Below are 25,076 nucleotides of genomic sequence, written 5' to 3'. Positions count from 1 at the left end.
GAAAAGAGGAATATTTGGTCTCCCAACGTGCAAGTGTTGATCAGCAAATAATCGCAGATGTGTTTTGTAATTTTGTAAACTTAACTATGGAATGGACATTTTATTTTTGTGTGTCGCAGGTGTCCTTCTGAGTCCCAGTCCAACGCCCCCCGTATTCTCGAGATGGAGTACCAGCTTGCTGAACAGCGCCGGCAGTTCGCCCGCGAGTTCGGCCAGGTCGTCCTTCAATCATCGGCAGCCCTACTTGGGCTGGCGTTCTCAGGAGCGACTGGCCAACCCGCGGACACCAGCGGAACGTCTTGCTCAGGGTATTCTTCCCCAGCTGCACGCCGCAAACAAGGTAGGTGTGCGCGACGAGGAAAAAAACAAACAATCCCTCTCTTTTCAATCCATTTCTGGATTATTTGTTATTTCGGTCTCATCAGATTTTCACAATCTTCTTCGCGTGAGATTTAATCTCAGAGCAATTTGAAAGTCGTTGCTCCATTTGTCCATCATTTAATGCAATTCTGGTTCGATGCAAAGCGCCAGCCAGTAAACGCAAAATGTCCTGTGGAACTTATTGACGTCATCGTCAGCGTCACGACTTTCTTTGCGTCAGCAGGCCTTAGAATTCCAGCGTGTTTGCGAATCGATACTCACGATTGTGCAAATCTCTGTGTTACATTTTAAATTACTCGCGCGCGTTTACGCACTCGTACTACATTCGTATTTATTCATGGATTCCAAGAAAGCGTGAACTAACGGCGCGCTTCCCTGCGACTAGTTCTCGTTCCACCCTCCTCCGCGAGATTGCATCTGGCTCTTTGTGCAATTTATTTTTAATTTCCGCGGACATCACGCAAGCGCGTTGCCGTCATCTAAAATTAGAAATTCTGGCAGGAAAGCTCCTGCCGTCTCGTATCTTTCGCAGTTTCTTCCCTGACAAACCTGACACGCCTCACGAGTCAATTTATTTATTATTATTTTTTTTTTCAAGTTTCATGAATACTGTAATATAATCGAGAAGTGATCATCGATATAAATATCAATTACATATTAATAAATTCTTATGATCGTTCGGATTAACTATTTATAGTCTCCTGACAGCGTAAGCCTCCAAGTGTGCAAAACAAAATGAATGATTATACAGTTGGACAGGATAGTATTTTTGAAAGATTTGTAAGAAATATTTTCGAGGACAATTATTTATCGAGTTTCTTCTGACATTAAAATGACGGTGACCAATGAATTCTGGGTTGAAATTAATTTGAATCGAAATGTTAATCGTGCAATAAATATTCGACTGTCCGGACTTCATGCTTGTTTCGCAACCACAGCAACAGCAGCAGCAGCAACAGACAACGAATCAGCAGCTGGAGGTACGGAACTCGATAAAGGAAGTGACCTCGGCCATCGTGCACTACGTGCAGAGTGGCCAGGAGGTCAGCGGAGGCGGTGGCGGCCGACTCTCGCCGCGATCTCGACCTGAAGATTGGGACGACAGGGGCGGAGCGAGGTCTACCAGCCCCAGAGGTGAGCACTAAAGCACCCCCCCAGCCACAAAAAAAATATATACCATCCTATCAACATCACAACTACCATCACCTTTGCTCTCCGTCACGAAGGTAATTTTTGAGTTTTTCCTATTTTTTCTTAATGTCTTCTTTTATCTTCCTTTGCAAGCTGCCTCTCTTTTTCTCTCTGTCTCTGTCTCTATCTTTGTCTCTATATGCATCAGCTGGCTCTGCGCATCGATGAGGTCAAAACAGGTCGGTCTTAAACATTTTTAAACCCCGATTTCTCTCGGATTAAAGAATTTTAAGGGTCCCGCGGGACGAATTTTCTGACAGAGTTTGGGTTTACTTAGAAACGCGTTTCAAGATAGTTTCTTGTATCTGGAACTCGAGCACCCTTAGAATTCTCCATTTAAGCCCCAGTTATTGTACTACATTTCAGCAAAATTTTACTATTGACATTTACACATGAATCTCATTGTCTTTCAAATTAATGGATACTATTAATGGATCATTATTAATCACCAAGTTTTTAATCAATTCTAAACTATCATTACGCGAATCTGTTTCGTCAGATATATCCAGGGTATGATGCAGATTAAGCACGTAATAACCGTCGCGTGTATTAAATGTAAAATTCTAAACTGTCTAAAGGAAGACTCTTCTTCTTATTCGCCATTAAGGCACTGTGAGTGCAAGTCACAACGGCTTGCGAGAGTGCTTTTTGCAAGTGGCGCGCATACACGTGTCGCACTTTAACATGGTACAAGTCTTCAAGCTACAAGTACTCAGTCTACATCTTCCGCGTTTCGAATGGCGATGTGCTCATCCCCCGGCGTCTTGCGACCGGTATCGCTTCAGGTATAAATAAATCCGTAGGACGTAAACATTTCATCAGATGATCCTTTATTAAACCTATCGCGGATATCACGATACCACAAGTGCCTTTGGATCTCGCTTTCGATGTTACATCGGAAGGAATGTCAATTTAGTCTTCTCGAGGGACTCCTTAACAGTGGGGGCCCTGTTTTCGAAATGAAAGATAATAAACGTAGTGTCCGGTACTAAAACGTTTCTTACAAGAAATTGAAATGTATCCCCAGCATACTTGGTATTCACGCTTCATTATTTAACTCTCGGTTTATGGCGCTCTCAGTTACAAAACGAGACGCGATCGACAATGTGTCGCTTTGATTTTGAAACCCAGTGTTGCGAGATTGATAGTCGGCACCACGCCGCGCCGCCGGTCGGCGGATCGTGACCTTCTCATTTCAAACAATCCCGATGCTACGTTGCGACTCGAGAGCGTGTCGTCGAGACGAGTCGCTGCTATTTCGATAGCGTCTCATGACCGTCGCCACCGAAATAGATTACCCTGAAATTCAAACACCCCTTCTGCTCCACCTCCCTTTCGTCTTCTCGACGAAACTCACGAGCGAGACATCAGCGAGACACAATATCGAAGAATTGAATATTGAAAAAGACTAGAGCACTAGAACGGAAAAGCTCTGCGCGAGGGGCGCGAATTTGCAAAAGTTCCGTCTATACCCGCTCGAACCCTTGATCGACTTGACACATCCTCCTGATGCTGCTGTGACGCGCGTTTGAAGCTAACGCTTACTAACACTAACACGTTTGTATTAACAGGTGAAGAAACTAACTCGTTGCTTACCTAAACATTTCTTAGGTAACTCATTAACTGTTAACAAAACTCTCTGGTGCCAGGCTTCACTAACACTACTTTCCAAGATAAACTTATTTTTAGCGTTATATATAAAATTCGAAATTGTAATTAAATGCAAATAGGATCGTATAGAATTATGTTACAATTACGTTGTTGGATTCTCTAGTTTATTTGACATTATTTTTAGTTCCCTTTGTTACTTGCCTCGCAATATACCCATATAGTGCTTCTACTACTTAAGATGATTATAGGATCAATAAAGACAGTTAATGCCCGCATCGTGCCGGATCCTAATCGTCAAGAGAGCCTTATAAAGAAACAGATTATAAATCCCCTCGGCATTATATAATGCGTATGCACAAATAGCTTCTTCCACGGTGCTTTGCGCGTTTAAGAACGTGGCAGTTATTTATGCAGCGTTATTCCCCCCCTTACAGGATTAAAATTTCGTAGCTTAGATTAATACGCTTGTAATATCTGTAATCGCGAAAAAAAAAATGGTACTTGTATGAAGCAAACAGTTTACTGTAATCAAAAATGTCTTATAAGAACAAATTTTTTTTTCATATTACGGCTCTTTCGATCTTTTTCCGAATATAGTTCACAAACGTAGTATATCGATCTATATAGTTTGAGAAAATTTGAGCAATTGAAAGATTGAATTGGAAGTAAGTAGTTCTGGCCGCGGGAAGAAATGTAGGGCCAGAAAGATCGAACAGTCTCGATTAGATTAGCATTTCCGACACCGACGCGCGAAGGGTCACTTACGGACCCGGGCCTAATCGCTCTCGCATTTGTCTCGGCACCTCGAAGGGAGCGTGAGGCTGTGCTGGATGGAGAGCTCGTTCGTCGGCACGCGGCCCGTGGACTCGCCGGAGACGCCTATGAGTCTGGCGACCGACCAGGAGGCCGGCGACTGCTGCAACGCGGCCGGCACCGAGTCCTGCAGCTGCCAGGACTCGGCTGCGTCCGGCCTCTACCTGGACCTGACGCCCAGCCGGGATGACGTTCGTCATCATCATCTTCAGACAGCCTCGGCCGGCCCGTCGCCCACGTCCTCCTCTAACTATCACCATCACCACCATCAGCGTCACCAGCATCGCCAGCAACAGCAACAGCGTCATCACCGCGGTGAGTTGCTGCTCGCCTAGCGGACGCGCGAAACTTCCGGCACCTGGCTACTCCCGGTACTCCGTCCGTCGCTGTGCGCGCGAAACTGACGAAGACGATCCGCGAGGATGTTTCTCCTCCGAACCAACGATCTCGTACGAAATTGAGTAATTGGTTTTAAAGGAAATTTGAAAGAAACAACAATACGCTTAATACAGACATATCAATATCGATTCATATTTTAGAATAAGACATTGGACCGCATCGTGTAAAATTGTAAAAGACCTATTTCTCAAATTCTCAGCGTAAAGCGGATTCCAGCATCGTTGCCCTGTACGATAAACGTTTAGAGACGCCCTTTAAGGGATTGACGTTTATTCGTCGCGCTTTCATCTCGTTGATGTAGACGCAAAATCCCGAAGGCGCTCTCATAATTCTCTTTCTCTCTCTTTCTCTCTCTCTTCTCTCTCGGGCTCGCGAGCTTTTTATCGTCATCACGACGATGATTAGAGCTTACGCCCACATATCGATAATCGTTATCTCCCTTCGCGTTCCGTCCTCGTTTTCGTCAGTTTTCGTCGCGCGCTCGGGCGAGCCGCAGGTGCGCGAGGCTTAATCGAGCTTCCAGGACTCGGCTAATAATTAATTGACGAAGCCGACTCGAGCCAATGTACACTCTCCTTTCTCTCGTTCTCGGAGGTTTGTCACTGCGGTTACAGAACGATAAGACTGTACACATCCACTTGGGAGCTCTCTCGCGCCTCGTGAACGACTCTCTCTCGGTAGTAAAACCTCCGGAGATGCGAATAATCGCCGAGCTTCATCGCTCATCGAGGAACCCTTTACTATCGAGAATTCCCTATTCGAGTGCGCGGCACTCTCAAGTGGATATCATCAGGCTTGATCGAACGGCGAGACTCGAGATTACGGGTACGATAAACGGCGAGACGAATTCGTTGCATTAATATTTAGCGATTTATCCGATTGCAGCTTACGCCGACTCGCGCTCGAGCGATATTTATTTCTCGAGCACGGGAATAAGCCGAAGCCGGAAGTGCTGCACACTCTCGAGTCGCGCTTTTCGCGGACTTTTTCGCGCAGCGAAAAGCTCTAAAGAAAAAAACTCTCCATTCCACGCGCGTTCTCTCGTTTCTCCATCTCTCACTCACTCTATCTTTCTTTCTCTGTCTATCTCTCTCTCTCTCTCTTTCTCTCTCTTTCTCTCCCATACTTATCGTCGCTCATGCGAGAGAACTCGTCGCGAAGAATTTTGTAGTACACTTTCTTACTTTTGTTTACGATACGTGTCGACGACCCTCCTCCCTCCTCCCGCGTTCTCGCTGTTAAAGGAATAATTAAAAGGCGCTTCCGTACCATATATCATAATGTGCGAGACATTAATTTTGCATTAATTGAACCACTTTTCCCCCCTTCTCTCTTTCTCCCCGCTCACCATTGTCAGTAGTTATTTGCGTTCATGTATGTTTACTGTAAAGCTGTCCACTTTACGTTATCACCTGTAGAACCTGTACAGGTGCATACACATACTTGTATTAATTAGGTTTACTTATGTGAAGCGCGCGCACACCGTTTATTATGTGTTACGAGCGCGTTGATATTATTATTATTATTATTATTATCGTTATTATTATTTTTAATTGTATTATTATTATTATTATTATATCATCATCATTGTTACTATTTTAATTACAACTCCGAAGCTGGCAGAATCACGCGCGCGCACGTCTCGTTTTGTCTCTTGCTGTGCCTTAATGATTTTTTATCCTGTAATTATTGATATATATACATATATACATCCATATCAAGCGCGTGAGTGATATTGTAAAGATAGATTTGATCGTGTGTGAATCACGAGACGGCAAGAACGATGATCTCGCGATGATTCTGCCCGCTCGGTATGCTCCCGCCTGGTCTCTTCTCTCTGTCTCTCTCTCTCTCTGTCTCACTTTCAAACGGTTCCGTACTTATTGTTCGGACGCGTGAACGATTTATCATTTGTCTGTAGAGCGTAATTATTACCCCTGGCAACAAATAAATTATTGTCGTCATCCTTTGTGTTCCCTCTGTAAACTTCTTTTTGTCCGGCGTTCATTTATCTATCTATATATATACATATGTACATATAATATATTTTTTTTTCTTTCTCACCCCTCTGTGTTTCGTTCTTAGTTAAATCGGTTCATTTCACAATCTCGAATGATAAATGCTTCACTAGTACTATGTTAAAATATTATCATTGACACATTGCGCATATGCGTTCTTGGAAAGAACCGATTTAATGGCGCGATATCGCATTATGTAAACGTTTTCTGCATACGCCTATTTCGGTCGCATTGTGTACCATGTTCTGCTTGTGTCACGGTAAGTGCTGCAGAATTTTGTTGCTTTCTCTCGACGACGACGACGTCAGCAATCGATTTTTCTGTGTTGTCTTTCTATATAATGCAATTTGACAGCCGCACTTATGCGCGCGTAAAGCACAATTGATGACAATTAAATGTTTGACAGTTAAATGTTGGCTGATCGATCCACCGATCGATAATTATTGGTAGTCCCGAAAACGTAAACTTGATCTGGCACATAACTAGGTATATTACTATTTGCCGAGCCGCCGCCGAGTTGCGGCAGTTACGGTCGGCTGTAATGAGACGCATTTGCTATTGATGAAGATCGCAAAAGTTTGTCATCTGCCTGGTATGAAGAACGCTTTTTCGAGGCCAAGAGAAATTTAACGAAATTAATGGAAAAGATGTAATATGGGGAAAGGAATCGCTTTATTCATAATGGGATCAAGGGGTCAATGGAACCCTGGAAAGGATTATTCCATTTTCACCCGCGATACACGCGCACAAAATATATATATATATATACACACACACAATACGCACACACACGTACGCACACGCAGTTGCCTTCTTTCGTAAAACCGGAATCGGATTAAGGGGGCAACGAAAAAGTAATCGCTTTGTTATTAATCACGAAGTTAATGGAAAAAAAAAAAATGCTAAAGAGGCTTATCTCGTATTCACTAATGCATACACGTGTACACGCACATATATACGACACATACGCGCGCATATACACTTTCGAGGCCAAGAGGATGACGCAACCTCTCTGTCTCTTCTTTACCCCCGCATGATACCGATGATCAGGATCGGGCCAGAGCGATACGGACGAGGCGATGGCGACGGCAGCTCTTCTGCGGAACAAACCGAGCCCGGGCTCCACGACCCTGGAGGACGTACTCGACTCCCTCCTGGGGCTGCCACCCGCGTCGCGTACCCCGAGTCCTGGCCCGGGAGGACCCGTCGTGACCGCCACGTCCGCCATCCGCCATCGCCATACGAACGCCGCCGTCGGCCAGGCGAAAGCCGGAAAGAGCTGCAGCGACCTACACCAAGACCTCCAAGGTAGGAGGACTATGTAAGTTTTCGTTCTGATCGGCAGATCCTATCCAAGAAAAAAAAATGATCAATCTCTATACGTACAAATACTAACCTACCGTACCCTCAACAGCGTGCGCATCGAGCTGTCCCGCAAGAACTTTACGCATGCGGCAGAAGTTCCATATACCGATATCTTGGTTTCGTTAATTTCATTTCGAAAATGTACTTCAACGACGAATCGCTTTAAAACAGAATCGATCGGTCCACACGAGGGAGATGTTTTTTTTAAACCTATTCTTTTTTTTTCCTTATTCCTTTATTTCTCAGCGCACACGGTATATCTGCCGCCGGTGTATGTGTTTTCTGGGTCATTTCGATGTACACGTGATCGAACTGTGTTATTCCGCTTTGCGGCGTAAAGAAAAACTTTAAAACTTGCGTTTCTCTTCGCCTCGTCGCCACTCACCTCACCCTTCACCCGCGTAGACTGCGCTTCGTAATATTTGAACGAGGAACCGGATTTCCGCGCGGAATGAGAGCTACTCAAGATAAAATTACATCCATCATACCATGCATCCTTACATTTTCACCTTGTCGACGGCGCAGGGAATCGAAAGAGTTGTTGCGAATGCTGCAAAGAAAGTATCCGACGAAATCTCCCGAAAGGGAATTTTCAATTTCATCGCTAAAGAGAATAAGTACGAAATTTTAAAACGGGACGAACGAGTGCGATGTTGTTGCTTTTTAACTCGCGGGGGTCTCTGTGGACCAGTCGCTGACTCGATCGTCAGTCTGTCGATGTAGAAAACCACGAGAAAACCGTCGTCCGACCATCAAGAAGAAGGCGATAAACGCGTATCTCGCGTCTCTACGCTTCTCTCTCCCGCCCCCCACGACTCACGTTCTTTTGCACCTTTGCAGAGGCGAGCCTAAGGGCGTGTAAAGGGGTCGTAGACACCCCAGAGTCCAAGGACGAGCTTGGCCGTGGCCGGCCGCCGCAGCAGCCGCTCGCTGCTTATCGCGCGAATGATTAGGAGCGCATGATTAATAACACGAGCCGAGACGAAGATCGTAAGACAAAAATCATCACCAAGACTCTCGACACTCTCTCTCTCTCTCTCTCTCTCTCTCTCTTTCTTTCTCTCTATCTCTCTGTATCTTTCCTTATATATCTTTTCTCTGTTCTGTCTTTGAAGATCTGTCCCCCTTTTAGCAGCGCTTCCTGTATTTTCCAAGCGACCTGTCTCAACTTTCGCGCGCTTTTACATTGTGAACATTTTCGACCGCGTTATCGAAGAATTTCACAAGACAGTACTAAATTTGATCTGGGAGACCGGATGACGACGATTGGCTCGCTTCGTAGACTCGAGTAATCACTTGTACTTTTTGATACGCAAAACATAGGAAAGTGCGACTAAAAAGAACAGATCTTCTTTGGTTCTGTGCACGATCAAGCTTGATGGCACGTGGGATGGGGTTGGATTCGCTTTTATGCGAACTTGTTAGCACAGTGTGTGCCCACTCGCTCTTATTATAACAAGTCTTTTTCTGAATGTGACACCTACATTCAACGATATAGCGCGTTCAAAAGTCAAAGAACTAAAAAAAAAAAAACAAGAAATATGTTTACTAATGTATTTGGAGAAGCATTACGCGTTCTTTCCACAAGGAGAAAACTTTTCTCGCTAGAATTTCTAACAAAAGTTTTAAAACAAACATGTCGAATGAAATGTTTCCATTTGCGAAATTAAAAATTCTATTTCTTTCTGAGTTAATCCACGTCCACTTACGACAATGAAAAGCTTACAACAATATCATACCATTGTTGCAAAGGAACCTTTCGGAAAGAAAGACTAATTTTAATGACGATTAAAAAAAAATTAAATACATTTGTTAGCAACATTTTTACATACTTTTAGAGGAAGTTTGTGACCTTTTTTTTTTTTTCTTTTACATTAGAACTCGAACTATATTTTTATGATACATTCCTTTTAGTTAGCTGTCTTGTTCTTCTTTATTTCTATTCTTATTTCAATCTAGTTTGCTTTAACGCTTTAGTTTTCTTAGACAATTGCTTCAAGCATCGAGTTGTGAAACTTCATCACCGACACAAGAGAAATGTGATTTCATGGCAAGGAAAATTAGACTGTTGGGGGGAGGAAAATTATTATATGTACGAGTGTGTCATTAAGAGAGATACATCACGCCGATCACTGTCATTCACGCTCATACTTGCTTATAATTATCATGTCATTGTGCTTAACGCGTTTCTCGCGCTGGCTCACAGGTGACGATGACGGAGGGAAGTGAGAACGAAACCCTTTCTCATTCGACACATCGCTACACAAAATCATTTAGTGCTATTCATCTTGCCACACCGAAGTAAGAAACACCATCATTTTTCATTTTGACGCCACTCCCGTAGAGTGAACTCGAGAAGAAGAGCTCGCTTCTAAATCGCTGTTAAATCCACACTTGGGAAAATATGGAGATCATGTATTGCAAAGAGAGCTGCATGGAGATTTGCAAGAGAGTAATACGCTTGAAGACGTAGCTTCGCATTTTGTAAAGTCTAACGCGATTTCGAGATGAGCCCTTCAGTTTAATCACGATCGTTCTCCAACCTCTCTCATCGTCTTTCCTATCGACCTTGCTCCATCCCACCGTACTCGTACTGACAAAGGCAATCGATCTAACCTGTCGCAGAGTCAGCTAAGAGCGTGATGGACGTTCATCAGGCGACCGCCGACGATCAGCGCAACTTCTACTCTGGTGAGCTGGTGCGACGGAAGAGCGAGGGCAGCGACACGCTGCCGGTTTCGCGAGCCGCGGCTGCCGCCGCCGCAGCCGCGTCGTCGTCCTCGGCATTGGCGCCGCGCGGTGGCGTCCAGCCTCGTCACCGCAGGGTGTCCTTCGACAACGCCCAAGACTCCACCACTAACGGCAGCTCGGCCATGGACAAGATGGTGCGATGCCGTAACAACAAGTGCGGCAACTCGACCACCCTGGCGGAAGCGAGGAGGACCTATAAGAGTTGCCACAACTGCACCTGCCTATATTGCTCGCGCGAGTGTCGAAGAGCTCACTGGCAACGTCATCGCAGGACCTGCCTTCATTCGCGTGCCGGCAGTCTCTGCCGCCAGGTACTGTCCTCGGCGAAGGAGGACCCGGCCACCCTGAAGCACATCTCCGCCCTCGCCAGACGTGGCTACGCCGCTCACGGACGTGGCGCGGTCAAGTGCTTTTTCTCGAGCCCCGAGTTGGCCGAGCGTTTCGTCGGCAACGGCTTCGCTGACCTCGGCGAGCCCACGTACGTGCGTTGGTCGGACTTGCTCCCGGGCGAGATGGGCGCCGAGCTTTACGCCGAGCTGATGCGCCTCTGCAAGACGTACAATCCGGAAGCGCGGCTGGTGCTCTACGTGGCGGTGTGCGTGGTCAGCGAGGTGCCAACTAGCGGCGCGGTCAGGTGGGAACGGCAGCTGGTATCCAGGTGCGCCAAGATCAGACTCGACGGGGCGCCTAAGCAACACGCCTCCTCTTCCTCGGCATCCCCGCAAGCCAGGAGAAGACTGTCGCAACAGACACCCGCGTCTCCCTGCAACATCACCAGAGAGATGGATTCACCTGAGACCCTCGTGTTGACCTCACTACCCGGTAACAACGGTCAGAACACGCCACGAAAGGCGCGAGAGATCAGCTTCACCAATATTCAGCGGCAACTCAGGCTCAGGGGAGTTTCCTTGAGGAGACACTTTCCCCAGGTCTATCGGAAACTTTGTTCCTACGTGGACGGCTCGGTGGACAAGTTCGCGCCGGTGACCATCTATCCCAGAGATCAGGCGTCCGGCAAGAGCTTCATGTGCATCATTATGCTGGACGCCGAGCCTGAACGTCTTCAACTGTTGCCCACAGACTCGTCCAGGGTGAGGACAGTGGACATCAGCGTGGAGCAAGAGTGAGAGTCCGGGTAGAAGACGATTCGAGAATCGGAATAGCTCAAGACACTCAGTCGCTCAGGATTTTCCTCAGGTTCGCGCGGGGAGAGAGTCGAAGAAACGTCGTCGCGTATTTCTTCAGAGAAGATGACTGATTGCAGGTCGGCTGGTGGCAGAGCAAGAGCACGTACAGGAAGAGAAACAGTCAAGAAGACGGCAGGAGATAGCTTAGAATTTTTCTCAAATTCTTGAGAAAAAGATTGAACATGGCTGCCGACGAATGCCTTCGGATGGAAGACGACTTCATCAGCCAGTGGAGTAAACTCATCGGATGATGTAAAGGTTCAAAAGATATCCCAATTGCGTCGGATATCTTTTCTAGATGCTTACATTGTCTGGGAGAGTGTCTAGGTATCAAGTATCTAGAAGAGAATGTTGACGGAAGTACCGTTGGATCTAGAAGAGCTCGACATTTGAGCTCACGGACTTGTATGATTTCACACTTAGACACGCATACACATACACAAAGACTTTTTCTATCTTTCCTTCTAGAGAAAAAAAAAGAAAAAAAAAAGAAAAACAGGAACGCGAGGAACGAAAAGCATTGCTCTGTTCGTACACACCCTTTTTTGCGACGCCCTATGTATCGCGATCGTATCAAGGCAATTCTCCGTCATTTCAGATATCTTCGATTTGGTCGTCGTTACTGTATGGAGAGGTTTATCAATCATCTGGCCGGGATGAGTTTTATCGAAGAATCATTATCGACCCTTTCAATATGATTGCTCGTAAAGAATTCAAAGGAAATATTCTCAAATATTTATCGGTGTAGCATGATTTGGATGAAACGGTTCTAAAATTATATTTCTCTAGCGATTCCCTTTTGAAGGGGTTGAAAGGATCGGTGACGATTCCGAGATCCTTGGCGGATGGAGTGGAAAGTAATATTTAGAGTATGTTGTTGTCTCTTCGTTCAACTTTGCATCGTTTAAATTTTATCGTATATATTATATGTGAAGAAGTGAGAGGGGGACATTTTTCTCAGTGGACGTATTCGATTGATCGCTATGAAGTTTCGCTTAGATCCCGCATTTCATCATGAGACAAGATTAAAAAATCGTGCAATATCGAAGAAGGGATATTATGCATTTCAAAAGATATATTGCATTTCAATTCGTTTGCGCAAATGTCATTACAATACAATTACGACTAAGGGAATGCCTGCCTTACTTATCGGCATGTAAATATACACACGATTCTCGTCGTTATCGAATTAATTTAACAATGTGAATTTAATAATCTCGAAGATTCTTTTGATATCCGCATTCCTTCTTAGAACGCGTGGAACAGGAAAGACGAACGCATCACGATGATGCAGTCTATCGTAGATTTTTGCCGCAAGTATCGTCCACCTCCATGACATCGTGCCAAATGAGAAAAGCGTGATATAAAAGTAACAATACGAAAAGAAAACGAACTTTCGGAACGCAGATCACGTCGTCACTTTTTGAATACGATCTCAAGTTATTCTCATCTCGAGGAAACGCGTGCAATTTCGGTTAAAAGAACGGGCGAGAAGAGTTCCCCCGTGGATCAACGAATCGCCAATTTATTAATAGTAAACGTAGCTTTAGGTCGAGCTGCATCACGAAACGACATTACAAAAAGGCTGATCTCTTTCTAGCGGAAACGGAGAAGGGTGATCGACAATGGTGCCAATAATAACGAGAAAATTTACACCATTACTTCGTATAGCAATATTATAAAAGCGTACCGAAAGAAAAAAAAAAACGAAACTTGCAACCCGAAATTACGCGAGTGCCGCGGCGTCATCGGGCGACGATTAATCAAGCAATCGACGATGCTTCGGTGATCATAATTTAATAGATAATTAATGGGGGGAGAGGGGAGGCAAAAGAATCGCTTACGAAGAATCGGAGGGCGGAAGCGCGATTTCCTACGCTAGCTGGTAGAAGTCGATACCCGTTTTTATCGATGACAAAGCAATTTTTATCGACGACGAAACACGATGGAAAGTAAATGGAACCAAAAGGAGGGTGCATCGCAGTGCCAATAATAAAATGCCACGGTTATTTCTGTAATCGACGAGGAATACACTCGATTCGCGCTGTCGAGAAATTAATAAAAAGACGAGAACTAGGTTTCGTATACACGATGATGATGATGATGATGATAATGATGATGATGATGATGATGATGATGATGATGATGATGATGATGATGATGATGATGATGATGATGATGATGATGATCCCTTACCGACCGTTTGATTTCGATTAATCGAATTCTTTTGTATTGCATAGCCAGAGAGCATCCGAGTTTATTATCAACGTTCAATCGATCGTTAACACTCGTTACATTGTCAAGCTTGCGACCAATGATCCCTCATTTACGTTTGTACATATAGCGCTATTAAAGGGGTATATATATATATATATATATATATAGGAAAGATAAATTAGGGGTATAAAGAGAGCTACAGTGGGAAGGGGTTGATTAAAGAAATCGATCAAAATTCGAAAGTAGGCGGCTTACCGGAGATCAGTCCGTTATATCCTCGATAGTTCCTTTTTCCTATCTCTATTACGAGAACGATTACTGCGACTTCGTTATACAGGCTGTATAATAAAGTGTATTTCATTCCGGACGCGCTTTGCGATACATCTTGTATACATATATTTATATATCCATTCCGCTCTAGAAATATGTAAGGATCAGCGAGGATACATCGGTCGGAAAGGAATATACGATTTTGTTACACTAAGGATACAGCGTGTTCGTACAGAGATCCATACCTTCGTGCTTAGGAAAACTTTTTTTCTCGCGAAGGAAGATTTCTGCATTGGAAAGTTTATGGAAAAAAAAAGACGATGGACGGGTTTGCAAACTCGGAAAAACGTCAAGAAAACTGTCGAACACATTCCCTTACTATCAAATATTTAAGTTGAACCGAAGAACGTCTACTGTAGAAATCGATTTAGCAATGACACGTAGAAATTCTACGGACACTCTGTATCGCTCCGACCGATTCGCGAGAAAGCTATTGCTCGACGTATATGACTAATCGAGACGAAGAAGCTAATCCGCAAGAAAGAAAAAAAAATAAAGAATTTAATGACAAAAATGAGCAATCAGCCCGCGCATAGTCACTCTAAAATCTAAAGATATCGTTTCAGCGTCTATTTATCGGTGCTACCAGAATGTGCTATCATTGTTTTCGCATCTGTGTATGTCTCGATTTTTCAAATAAAATGTTAATTTTATTACATAGGCCCATAAGTGTGAATGCCCTCGTCGAAAACACCTCGTTGAAATTAAAAAAAAAAAAAAATGATCGGAATTAAATAAATTAAAAGACCACGACGACAGGGAGGCTTGAATAAAGATAAAAAAATATCAGCTACAGGCTGATAAACGATTCCAGAGATGCTTTTCAGAGATCAACATCGAGATCGCGCTGGCCAGTTCGAAGAAAGTGAACTTTCCTCGACATACACACACACACAATGGAGAAAACCTGGGGTGGAGGATTTACGAAATTTTTTTGATTTATTTGGCTTTGTACAGATTTGCTACAAATTATTATTAATAATACCATCGTATATTTGTAACGGTGTGGGTAAATGACGTTCTTGCAATCTGGATGGATCTCTCGCGAGTCCCGGAGACCGATTCGAGCCCCAGACCGTTCGTTCTCCGTCTTCCAAATCGTAGACCTCTTCCCTCATCTCTCGGACATTACCGATCCCGATCGATCCCGACGACCGTTTCTCGAATATAATATATATTTGTATCACGAGCATACACTTCGTTTTACATAAGCTTTGGAATACCCGTGGACATTAGGTACACAACGGCTTTACAATAATTTAATTTTTACGGGAAACCCCTTGCGGAAAGCGCGAATTCAGACGAGTGACAACTATATTTATTTCGTTCATACAAACTCGCACGATATCGAGAAGCTTACATCCAAAAAAAGAACCCCGTTTCGCCTCCTGCTCTTCTTCCCCCTCCCTCTTCTCGTTAGAAAAAACCTCCGATAAATACTGTGTCGTAAATTGGCGAGATAGCTAAGAATATCCTTTACATCTAGTGTCCTTACATCTAGTTTCGATCTGCACTGCGCGCCGTATACCGGATGCGCCAACATCTCCTGGTAATAATGTGTCCTGATGACGTTTTCGCGACACGCGTGAGCCAAAAATATTTTCAAAAAATACAAGAAATAAAAAGGGCCATCTGGTCAAGAGGAGAGACCGTTGGCGCATCCCGTACGCAAAATACGAATTACTCAAGTAAAAAGTAGACATCTCTGACGTGAAGTAAAAATCATCTAGGAAGCTAAATCCATCGATTACTTCCAAATGAATGCGAAGATGAACGATATGATAAACGTAAGCCGGTTCGCGAAGTGCTTTTAACTGTTACGAGAAAGTCGATCGCTGTACAGACGGAACAATATTGGATTACCAATAAAATTAATCGATTCGTTTTGATTAGTCTACGTGAAATCTCGCGCGATTCCTTTTCCGTTTTCATAACGTCCGTTCTACTTCGTCCAGTTCCAAATAAATTAAACGTAAGCTCGAACTGCAGGGCGCCACACCTTTTCGTCTCAACGAGCCTCGTCGATTATTGTTATACTGTAATTATATAGCTTCCCGGCTATTCTAGACTCATGTAAATGTACACGCATCGTTGCCGATGATTCGCGCGCCCTTTCGCCCTCTCATATAATTATGCCTATTCGTTCGAGTCAATCGAACGTCGCGATAAAAATTAACTTTGTAAAATGAAAAAAAGAAACACAAAGTCGACCTCACTGGACTTTCTGAAAATTAACTCAAAATCGATTATTATATCTTTTATGAGGAGAGAAACTAAATAATCACGGAGGGGTTGTGCCAGGGTTGCTGGAGACGTCCAGCTTTCCTCTAAACAAACTCTTCGAGTGTCCATTTACCTGGTCCAACAGAATCGCTCGCCCCGTTGTCGCGTTACTTACAGAAGAATTTGCAGTAGGTACAAGAAAATTTACAGATCTTATTCTCGGGAAAATGGCGGAGGTGGCGGAGAAAAAAACGCTCGTCTTCCTCGCCACCGCCGTTAATCTTAACGCGATACTTTTTTTTCATATACTCTAATATATATATTTATATATAATTATATATCTGTGTATACATATATATACATACATACTTAAATATATGTATGCAAGTATACATATGCGTACCGACTTATCTAGAATCGTCGTCGTCGCGTTTCGCCAACATCGATGCAAAATAAATCACAATCGTACTTCTTCCTCCCCGTTTACCCTCCGATTGGCAACTGTGCTCCTACGTCATTACAACAACAATACATTACGTCGCATACACGTCCTCTTTCTCATCTTCTTCCCTATCGAGTTACACGCTAACGGATACGCAAAAAAAGAAAAATATTAATCCTCTCTCGCACCGTTTTACGCTTAACGAAGTATTTTAGTTTCTCGACACGACGCGGCAAAAGTAATCGCACCGTTTCGAGTACAAAACGCTTTTGTTTCCTGCCTCTTAAAAATTTGAGATGTCTATTGTACGCGTGATTGTCGTACAGCGATAAAAGAATACATCGCTGTTTTTCAAAAAAAAAAAAGAAAAAAAAGAAATTCGAAGATAAAAGAGTTCAGGCCGGTACTTATAGTCAATCGTTATTTGATAAATAATCGTAATTTAGAATAGTCATAGCTTTCGTTAATCTTATTCGCCAATCCAGATATTTAATTTTTACAAGAATTCATAGTTCACAATCCAAGTTGGTTGAATAACAATCTATGAATATAAATCTGTAATCAACTATAATACATGCTTTCAATCGGAGATTAAACGTTATTTACGACTGCGAATTTCGGCTTCAGCGTAAAACTAGCGCGATTACTTTCGCATCGTCTCGCGCATTCCTACATCAGCGCCGTAATGGAAGATCGCGACTCGGAAACGGCGGAGGATAACAAAATTCCGGAGGACTCTCGCGACAAGGGTACGAAAAAAAAGAGCTCCGGTATTAAGGTTCCTTATCTTACAGTCCCGCTTGAGAATATCCAGCCTGTCCTGCACCTTTTGGTTTAACTCGCGTCGTCTCGTCGATGGTGTGTACGCACTTACGCGGAGCGCTCGTCTATGGGGTAAGTAGAGACGCTTATATATTATTATTACTATTATCTTTATATTATTTTATTTATGTATGTACGTGTGTGTCTGCGTGTGTATGTGTGTGAGTGAACGATCGCCATGCACCGTCGTACAGCGTCGTTATGGAATGTGCCGCGGAAAGGAAGTCGTTCTACCTAGTGAGCCACGACTTCGGCAAGTCGATGTTCACTTTCTCATGTGTGCGCATATTTCTGCCGACAGTCTGAACGCCTCGCACCATTATCATGACCAGAATTACGTTTCGTTTATAAATACCAAGATTATGCGTAGAAATCTAATAATTAGTGTTTAACATCCTTTTATACTATGTTTCTTATATTCCTTCGCTTCGAAAATTCATATAAATTTATAGAAATGTATGTTTTCTTGATGGATGAATTTATACAATGATTATATAATGATAACATATAAAATAATATATATATGTATGTTATTATATAGTTATCAGTATTCGCGATATTAATATCTAAGTTGTGATCTCTGAGACGGCCGTACAAACCGGAAATATGCGCAAGGTATTTTAATTTAAAGAGCACTATGTTAAAGAGACTATAAGCGTGGCGTTCAACCTGTCAGCCGCCTCTTTCAGGATTTTGCTGTCGTTCCAGGACCTATAACCTGGATCTACGAATTACACTATTAACTAGTGCGTGATCTTCGCATTGTGTTTTTTTTTTATGAGCTTACGAGTGCTCCATTCGCTGCACTCAAAACTCAAATTGCGATTCGTCTAAACTACGCTCGCGATTAAATTGGCCGCAATTAGCGTGTCTTCGAAGACGTCCTAAGAACAGAGTGATTAAACTAAACAATGCTATTGCTTTGTCGACTAATTGGCTGAGTCGCGGGTTGACTTGTGAGACAAAGGACGTCACGATTAATGATCCCATCGACAAAACTAAATAATTTTTTTTTCAGAATCCACATCATTTTACATTTTCATTCAAGTGGTATTTTGTGTTCATAGAATGAATTTCTCAACAGATTAATAAGAAAATAACGAAATGATGTCAAATATTGATGTCACTTCAATTTTTTTCGTATTAATAACGCGTTGAAAGGAGCAAATTACTCTCATTCAAGAAATTTACATTACCTTTGTTTGTCGACGAGCAATAATAAATTAAGATCCTACCTGTATATTCTCCATGACAACTAGATCTCCGTTGAGAGGATCGTGCAGAATTGTGCTTTTATAATTCAAAATTTACTTCGGTTTAGTAATCCTGGGAATTTGAAACACCGAATACACAATGTTTGAAGCACGCAAGCGTTTTACGATTCCTCGAAAATGAAATATCGATCACGGAGACGAAACAAGAAACGAAATAGATCGGATCACTACAGCGTCGGAGAACATTAGGATGGCGTTGGAGCATCAAAACAAATTAATCGGCTGTTTTCCTAGGAGGCAGTAACGGTGGTGGATGATAGGGAGTTGGGTCACGCCAGATTGCTCTCCTGTTCGCCCCATCCTTCGCTATCGCATTCGCTCTCCGATGCCGAGTCGCTGTCGCTGAACTCGACGGCAACGCGGCGCGCCAGGATGGACGCGACGTCGTTGAGCGCGTTCACGCGCTCCACTTCTTTTTGCTCAATTTTCTCTACCTTGCGCAGCTTTATACCTGAAAGACAATTGTTTCGGATAAAGTAATGTTACTTTGTACTAAAATAGAGTTATTCGATATCAAGAATTTTCTGAAATCCGAAAGCGTTTTAATCTTTCTTTATTAAAAGTCATAAAATCTGATATAAATTTACCATCGCGAATTGCTTTGAGCAAGTCGTTTCGCGGGTCGACAATTGGGATATTCGGGTTGACGGGTTTCCTTAGCTGGCCGTCTACAATGCTCTTCACAGGCTTTAGCTTCGGAGGATTGGTCGCGATCATCTTCGCGATATCGCCGTTTGTTAACGGCAATGGCGCTATGGGTCCGTTGGCGACCGGTGGAGGAGGCGGTGGTGGTGGAGGAGGCGGGATGTTGCATGGAGGTGAAATAGGTCTTGGCGGGGTAGGATCCGGAGTGGGCGGAGGTGGCGGAAGATCCTGGGGTGCTGGATCCGTCTCGTCCGTACCCAACTGGCCTGCATGATTCGGTGGCGTTGGCGTCGAACGTTGGCTTGGTAGAGGACTATCCGACCGACTTCCGCTCCTGTTCAGCAAGTGCGGCGGTATGGAGCCTGAAATGTTAACGCGAAAGGTCGTGTAAAATAAGTTATTATTCTCATCTTTTAAAAATCATTATAAATAATCTTGAATCAATAATGATAATTAATATAATTAATTATCACGTACCGTTCATAGAAGGAGACATAGTTTCTCCTGGTGGCGGGGGAGGTGGCGGCAAGGTATCCCTGCCGGTGCTCATGGATCTTCCTCTGGTAGGAGTGTTGTTGGCGGATGCCACCGTGGGCGTGGAATTGCTGGAAGCGTTGCTCGGTGGCGCCGGTGGCGGCTGCGACGGTCGCGACCTACCGCCCCTGCTTGGAGTGCTCTGACCGCCAGGACTCTGATACGCGTCGCTGCCGGGCGGCGCTTGACCCGAGGCATAATGCGTACCATATGGATCATCGTAGCCCTGAGTCATATAATTTGTTCCCCTGCAGTGAGAGAAAATTATTAATTACGTATAAAGGTGTAAACCTGTAAATAAAAGTAGGAGCATGGATTAAAAGTATTCCTGCTTATTAATGCGCTATTATTTGAAAACTATTGTTTTAGAATTGTCAGTTAGATTATTATCATTAGCTACGCGTAGCGATATTTCCACCTGTAAAGATCGGAAGACGGCGGGCTGTAGAGATGCTGTTCTTCTGGAGGGTAGCTTCGTCGCAGTTCGATGCTGTTGGGCCTAGGTGGCCTGGGATCCGTCATTACCATTCCCAGCAGCGCGTCATCGGGCTGCACATTGTGTGGCGCCCTGTACTGCACCCCCTGCGTCGGCATGATATATTCGCCATGGCCGACGGCCAGTTGCCGTTGTCGTTCCCTCGTATTATGTGGTTGTCTCACACGCTTCTTGTGTCTGCCGCCACCTCCGCCGCCACCCTCATTCCGAGGCCTGTGCGGCTGTTTCGCGAAAAAAAAAACAAAACAATTTAAAATGCATAACGCGAAAAGAACAACAAACAAGGTGCATCGCATGTAAGTCAAGCACAATCTGTTTAAATCAAGAATATCCCAACGATTGATCCAGCGATTAGGAACAAAGGCTTTAATGAATTTTGCATTTAGTTGTAATTGGAGAGGAAAAGATGTTTTAACGTTTTGTCTCAACGTTATTTACAAGCGATCGTTTCTAAGCCAATCAGAATTTACTAGATCAATTGTTAAGTGGGATACGAACGAATATATGCAGAAAATAAAAGTGGGATCCCGTGAAATTATTATTTCCAAATTTTTCGCAATAAGAATTATATCATGAGAAAAAATATATTATTCCTCTCGTTCACGGTAACACTTTTATTTTCTGCGCAACAAACATGGCAAAGATGAAGATGAGATAATCCTGAAATGGACGATGAGATGATCGAGATCGTGGAGGTATCAGTGTTGATCGATGATGAGTCAGTGGATGATGAGTATAACGCAGTTCTATAAAATACATTCAAAACTTGCATGAAAATTGCAAAGAACGGCATTACATAAGTGTCCACAAAGTGACAGTAAGTGTGAGAGGCTTGTTTCGAGTATCAAAGAAAGAAAAAAAAAACACAATTCGGTAGAAAGGTTTAGGAAGGGTTTCGAGTCAAGATCAGGCCCTGCGTAGATGGAACTTTTCCTTTTCAATCTCGCTGGCGAGAAGGTCGACAAATTTTAGACTTCAACAAGGAAGTCTATTCGCATTCGATCTACGCAAAGTAAATATGTCGCCACTGAGAAAACGCGTGGCTATTAGCACAACTACATAACTTCGAGAAAGCGAGCATCTATAGCGTCAGTCTCTATATCAGCGCGCAAAAATGTCGGTTAATGAAAGAATAAACCACAGAGAGGGTGATTATGTGATGAGAGTGAAGTGGTTGATGGCGATCAATCGATTCACTGAGATACTATTGGATGTTTCGTAAGAGGGATAAGAGAGAGATTAAAAAGAAACTACAAAGATCCAAACCATCGACTTGCCTCTCTGAACGGTTCGGCATATTCAGACTCGCTCTACAACGAACGGGACAGTAATTCAATAGTTAGAATCGCAGCATTAGACACGTTAAGTAATCATGAGAAACTAGTTCGGTCTACAAATTTGCGCACCTCGGCAATTTCGAAGATCAAATATTATTAGACTTGACTTGATCTGCAATCGTTTAGATTTCAGAACACGAGACGATATAATAATACAATAATTATCGAGGTGCGCTTCTTGAATGTATTATCCTGCGACGATTCCTACCTTCTTTCCTCGATCGTGTAGTTTTTTCTCCGTGTCCTTGAGCATTTCCTGACTCCACAAATCGAAGAAGTAATTCGGATCGGTGTAGAACTTCAAGCCGTCCTTACCATCCTCCCTGAAGTCGAGAAAATAATCAATATCTCAATCATTTCCGAATTAAATCACTCAAATTGATGTTAATTAACTGACGCCCCCAATTACCTGTAAACGTTAAGCTTGTCCAGGGGCGGTGGCGTGTCGCATTGGTGATACGTTTCCAGCATCGCCGTCGGCATCGTATCCCTGGAGACGACTTGTTGATCAAACACCACGGAACTCTTGAAGGCTTTCCTCATGTGTATATCTTGCAACGAGACTGCGCAGAAAACGAAGAGACCTCAACGTTAGATCTTCATCTAATTCGCGACAACTTTACTATCTCTCTTGCTCATTTCAATTACTTTGTTTCACAATTTACTGTGCGAATAGAAGCAAGAACGTGTCACGTACCTTCCTCGACGTTACTGTCCAACTGGGTGACCTTCACGGCCAAACGGTCTATCCTAGCCTGCAGGGAATTCGCTCGATCGCTCAATCCGTGCGCTTCTCTCGCCAGCTCGCCGAACAGATCCTCGGCGTGCCTCGACAGGCTGGAAAGCTGTCTGATAATGTTGGCCAAGGTGCCATTGGTGGCTGCCTCGAGTTCGGATGGCAACGGAAAGTCATCAGGGATGGTGCCACGTGCCACGTGCACGGGCTCCACCAGTCGCTTCAGAAGCGGCATCTTCGGCTTGCCGGCTGCTTGTTCCTCCTCCTGACTCCTCCTCGCGGCAACTCACTCACCGCTCTCTCGAGACCTGAAACCCCATTAAGGACTATCATCAGACATCAATTATCACATCAGAATCCAAATTCACAGAATTCTATAGAGTTTACATAAGTCGCTCGAAAACTGCGACTTAGTGTGATATCAAAAATATGATATTTAATTCAAATGAACATTATCATAAAACATTATAATAAGTTCTTGCAAAAACTATTGCAATGTTTTTCGTCAGCGGTTTAGATTAGCTTCGGAATAATTAAGCGAGATCCTATATGCATTCGCGACAGCGCAGCTTTACATACGTTTGAGAACCCGATGAAGTTCATCACCCGCAGATTTGAATTATTCGCAGCGTGATTTCGCGAGTAATTATCGAGGAAAGCTCGACAACCGTGGAACAGTGACGGTCTAAAATCCCGAGGGTACAGTCCCTAACGAGATGAATGTTTCATTCATTCGGGTGACATCCCTTTGATCCAGCTCTTGCTACATCCGACAGCGTGCAAGTGGTAAGAGAGTCGAGTGAGATAAATTACGAGAACTGTGCAAATCTCGCGGATTTCGCTGCGAAAGCGCGAAAAGAGTCAATTAGAAAAAGGAAAACTCTTATCAATTCTTATCGTTTGCACTTCCACTTGTCGCGCTGGGGACTCATTCGAGTTTTTTCTTTTTCCGCGCTTCACGGCAAACACTCGCGTACGCACGCAATGGGACACGCGCATTACGCAATCGTGGACCGTCGCAAGTGATAACGATAATATCTTATCGCGCGCGGCTAACTGCCATTAGCAAGGTGGCTATATCGGTCGACTTACTTCTTTTCCGACCGCGGTCTGTGAGTAACGCAAACGCGATTCTTTTCATTTATTTTTTTTTTTTATTATTAACGCGTAGCATCGCTGCCAAGATGTAATATTGATCATTAATTCAAATTACAACGCGATTATTACGCGGCAAAAGATTGGAGAGTTCAAAAAGTCGCATTTTCCAATTACATTTCATCGATTTGCCTGGTTGAAGAATTTAAGGATTATTTATTGTAATTATTACACCGAATCACGTTATAAATTTGAGAAATCTCATTTATACAGTTATCTTGTAATTGCTCCTCGTTCTCGGCTCCTTCTGGCAATTTTCTCGGTTATATATAAAGCCAAATCGAGCTTATCAGCTCTACTTTCAGAGGAACGAAGCAACGCAGCAGGCAATGCCGATATAATGCCGGCATAATGGCCGTCAACAAACATCGTTTGAATCATGTGCCAGGGTCAAGAATATAACCGTGACCAAACATGACGACTTCGACAACAGCGAAGTCGCAGCGTAACCGCTATTGTGCCTCCTAATTAGCAATTAGCTCCCGTAAAACGAGCGAATGGAGCTACCCCGCCGGATGTTGCACCTGCGGAGGAGAACTGTGAAAAGCCCCTTCGACACGGCTAATAATATCCTTCTGAAAGCCAGGAAGTACGACTCACTCATTTTTCGTACCTCGTTATTAGTTCCCACCGAACTTCTTTTTACTTTATCGATCATGAAGAAATTACGTTCGACTTTACTGTAGAAAAAGTTTTTAATAAAACAAAAAAATCACCTTATTTTAATTCCAAGATTAACTACAGCTGCTTATCAAAACTGCCTTGAAACTTCGTCGACTAAACTGAGAGAAAAGATTATTGAATTTTAATCAATATTTGTTTGAATAGTTGCAATGAAATATTTACTTATTTCAAATACAAAAAAATGACGGTTAAATTAGTGGTTCTTGTACTAAACAGATATTTAGAAATAATTCATTGCAACTATTTGAATAAATATTGAATGAAAAATCTAGTAATTTTTTCTTTCAATGTAGGATAATTAATGCAAGTCTGCAAACGATATATTCGTAAAATTTAAAATTATTATTTATAATCGGCGTTGGTGAAAACGTTAATTATGAAATATTCATTCCGATCGATCCTCAGGCGAATCACACAGGGCGGCTCAATCGACCATATGGGGCACAACCGTGAGTCACCATATAG

At 43.4% G+C, this 25,076-nt stretch overlaps 2 protein-coding genes across 14 annotated transcripts in view; one reads left to right on the top strand and one right to left on the bottom strand.

Moving 5' to 3' along the window:
• The window catches only part of LOC105198735, a 53,642-nt gene extending 38,723 nt beyond the window's left edge, over positions 1-14,919 (top strand). For 3 of the 11 annotated variants that reach the window (XM_039457040.1, XM_039457041.1, XM_039457039.1), the window contains exons 8-12: positions 120-340; positions 1,320-1,515; positions 3,994-4,311; positions 7,464-7,721; positions 10,404-14,919. In XM_039457040.1, coding sequence (XP_039312974.1) covers positions 120-340; positions 1,320-1,515; positions 3,994-4,311; positions 7,464-7,721; positions 10,404-11,656 — 2,246 coding nt within the window. In that variant the 3' untranslated portion in view covers positions 11,657-14,919. Of the gene's footprint in view, positions 1-119; positions 341-1,319; positions 1,516-3,993; positions 4,312-7,463; positions 7,735-8,618; positions 10,362-10,403 lie in introns of those variants that run through there. The other 8 variants (XR_005576250.1, XM_039457047.1, XM_039457049.1 and 5 more) reach the window with 8 other exon arrangements.
• A 257-nt stretch (positions 14,920-15,176) lies between these two features.
• LOC105198730 (wiskott-Aldrich syndrome protein family member 3) overlaps positions 15,177-25,076 on the bottom strand; it is a 32,847-nt gene continuing 22,947 nt past the window's right edge. For 2 of the 3 annotated variants that reach the window (XM_011165563.3, XM_011165562.3), the window contains exons 2-9: positions 22,734-23,080; positions 22,446-22,599; positions 22,245-22,359; positions 21,977-22,009; positions 20,622-20,920; positions 20,147-20,451; positions 19,612-20,031; positions 15,177-19,475 (exon numbers count right to left, since the gene is read on the bottom strand). In XM_011165563.3, the coding sequence (XP_011163865.1) occupies positions 19,294-19,475; positions 19,612-20,031; positions 20,147-20,451; positions 20,622-20,920; positions 21,977-22,009; positions 22,245-22,359; positions 22,446-22,599; positions 22,734-23,007 (1,782 nt within the window). In that variant the 5' untranslated portion in view covers positions 23,008-23,080 and the 3' untranslated portion in view covers positions 15,177-19,293. The remainder of the gene's footprint in view (positions 19,476-19,611; positions 20,032-20,146; positions 20,452-20,621; positions 20,921-21,976; positions 22,010-22,244; positions 22,360-22,445; positions 22,600-22,733; positions 23,081-25,076) is intronic. The other variant, XM_011165564.3, reaches the window with a different exon arrangement.

Source organism: Solenopsis invicta, chromosome 14, assembly GCF_016802725.1.
Source record: "Solenopsis invicta isolate M01_SB chromosome 14, UNIL_Sinv_3.0, whole genome shotgun sequence".
Classification (NCBI taxonomy): Eukaryota; Metazoa; Arthropoda; class Insecta; order Hymenoptera; family Formicidae; genus Solenopsis; species Solenopsis invicta.
The sequence above is the reverse complement of the archived record's forward strand: the minus strand, read 5'-3'. Positions and strand labels throughout refer to the sequence as shown.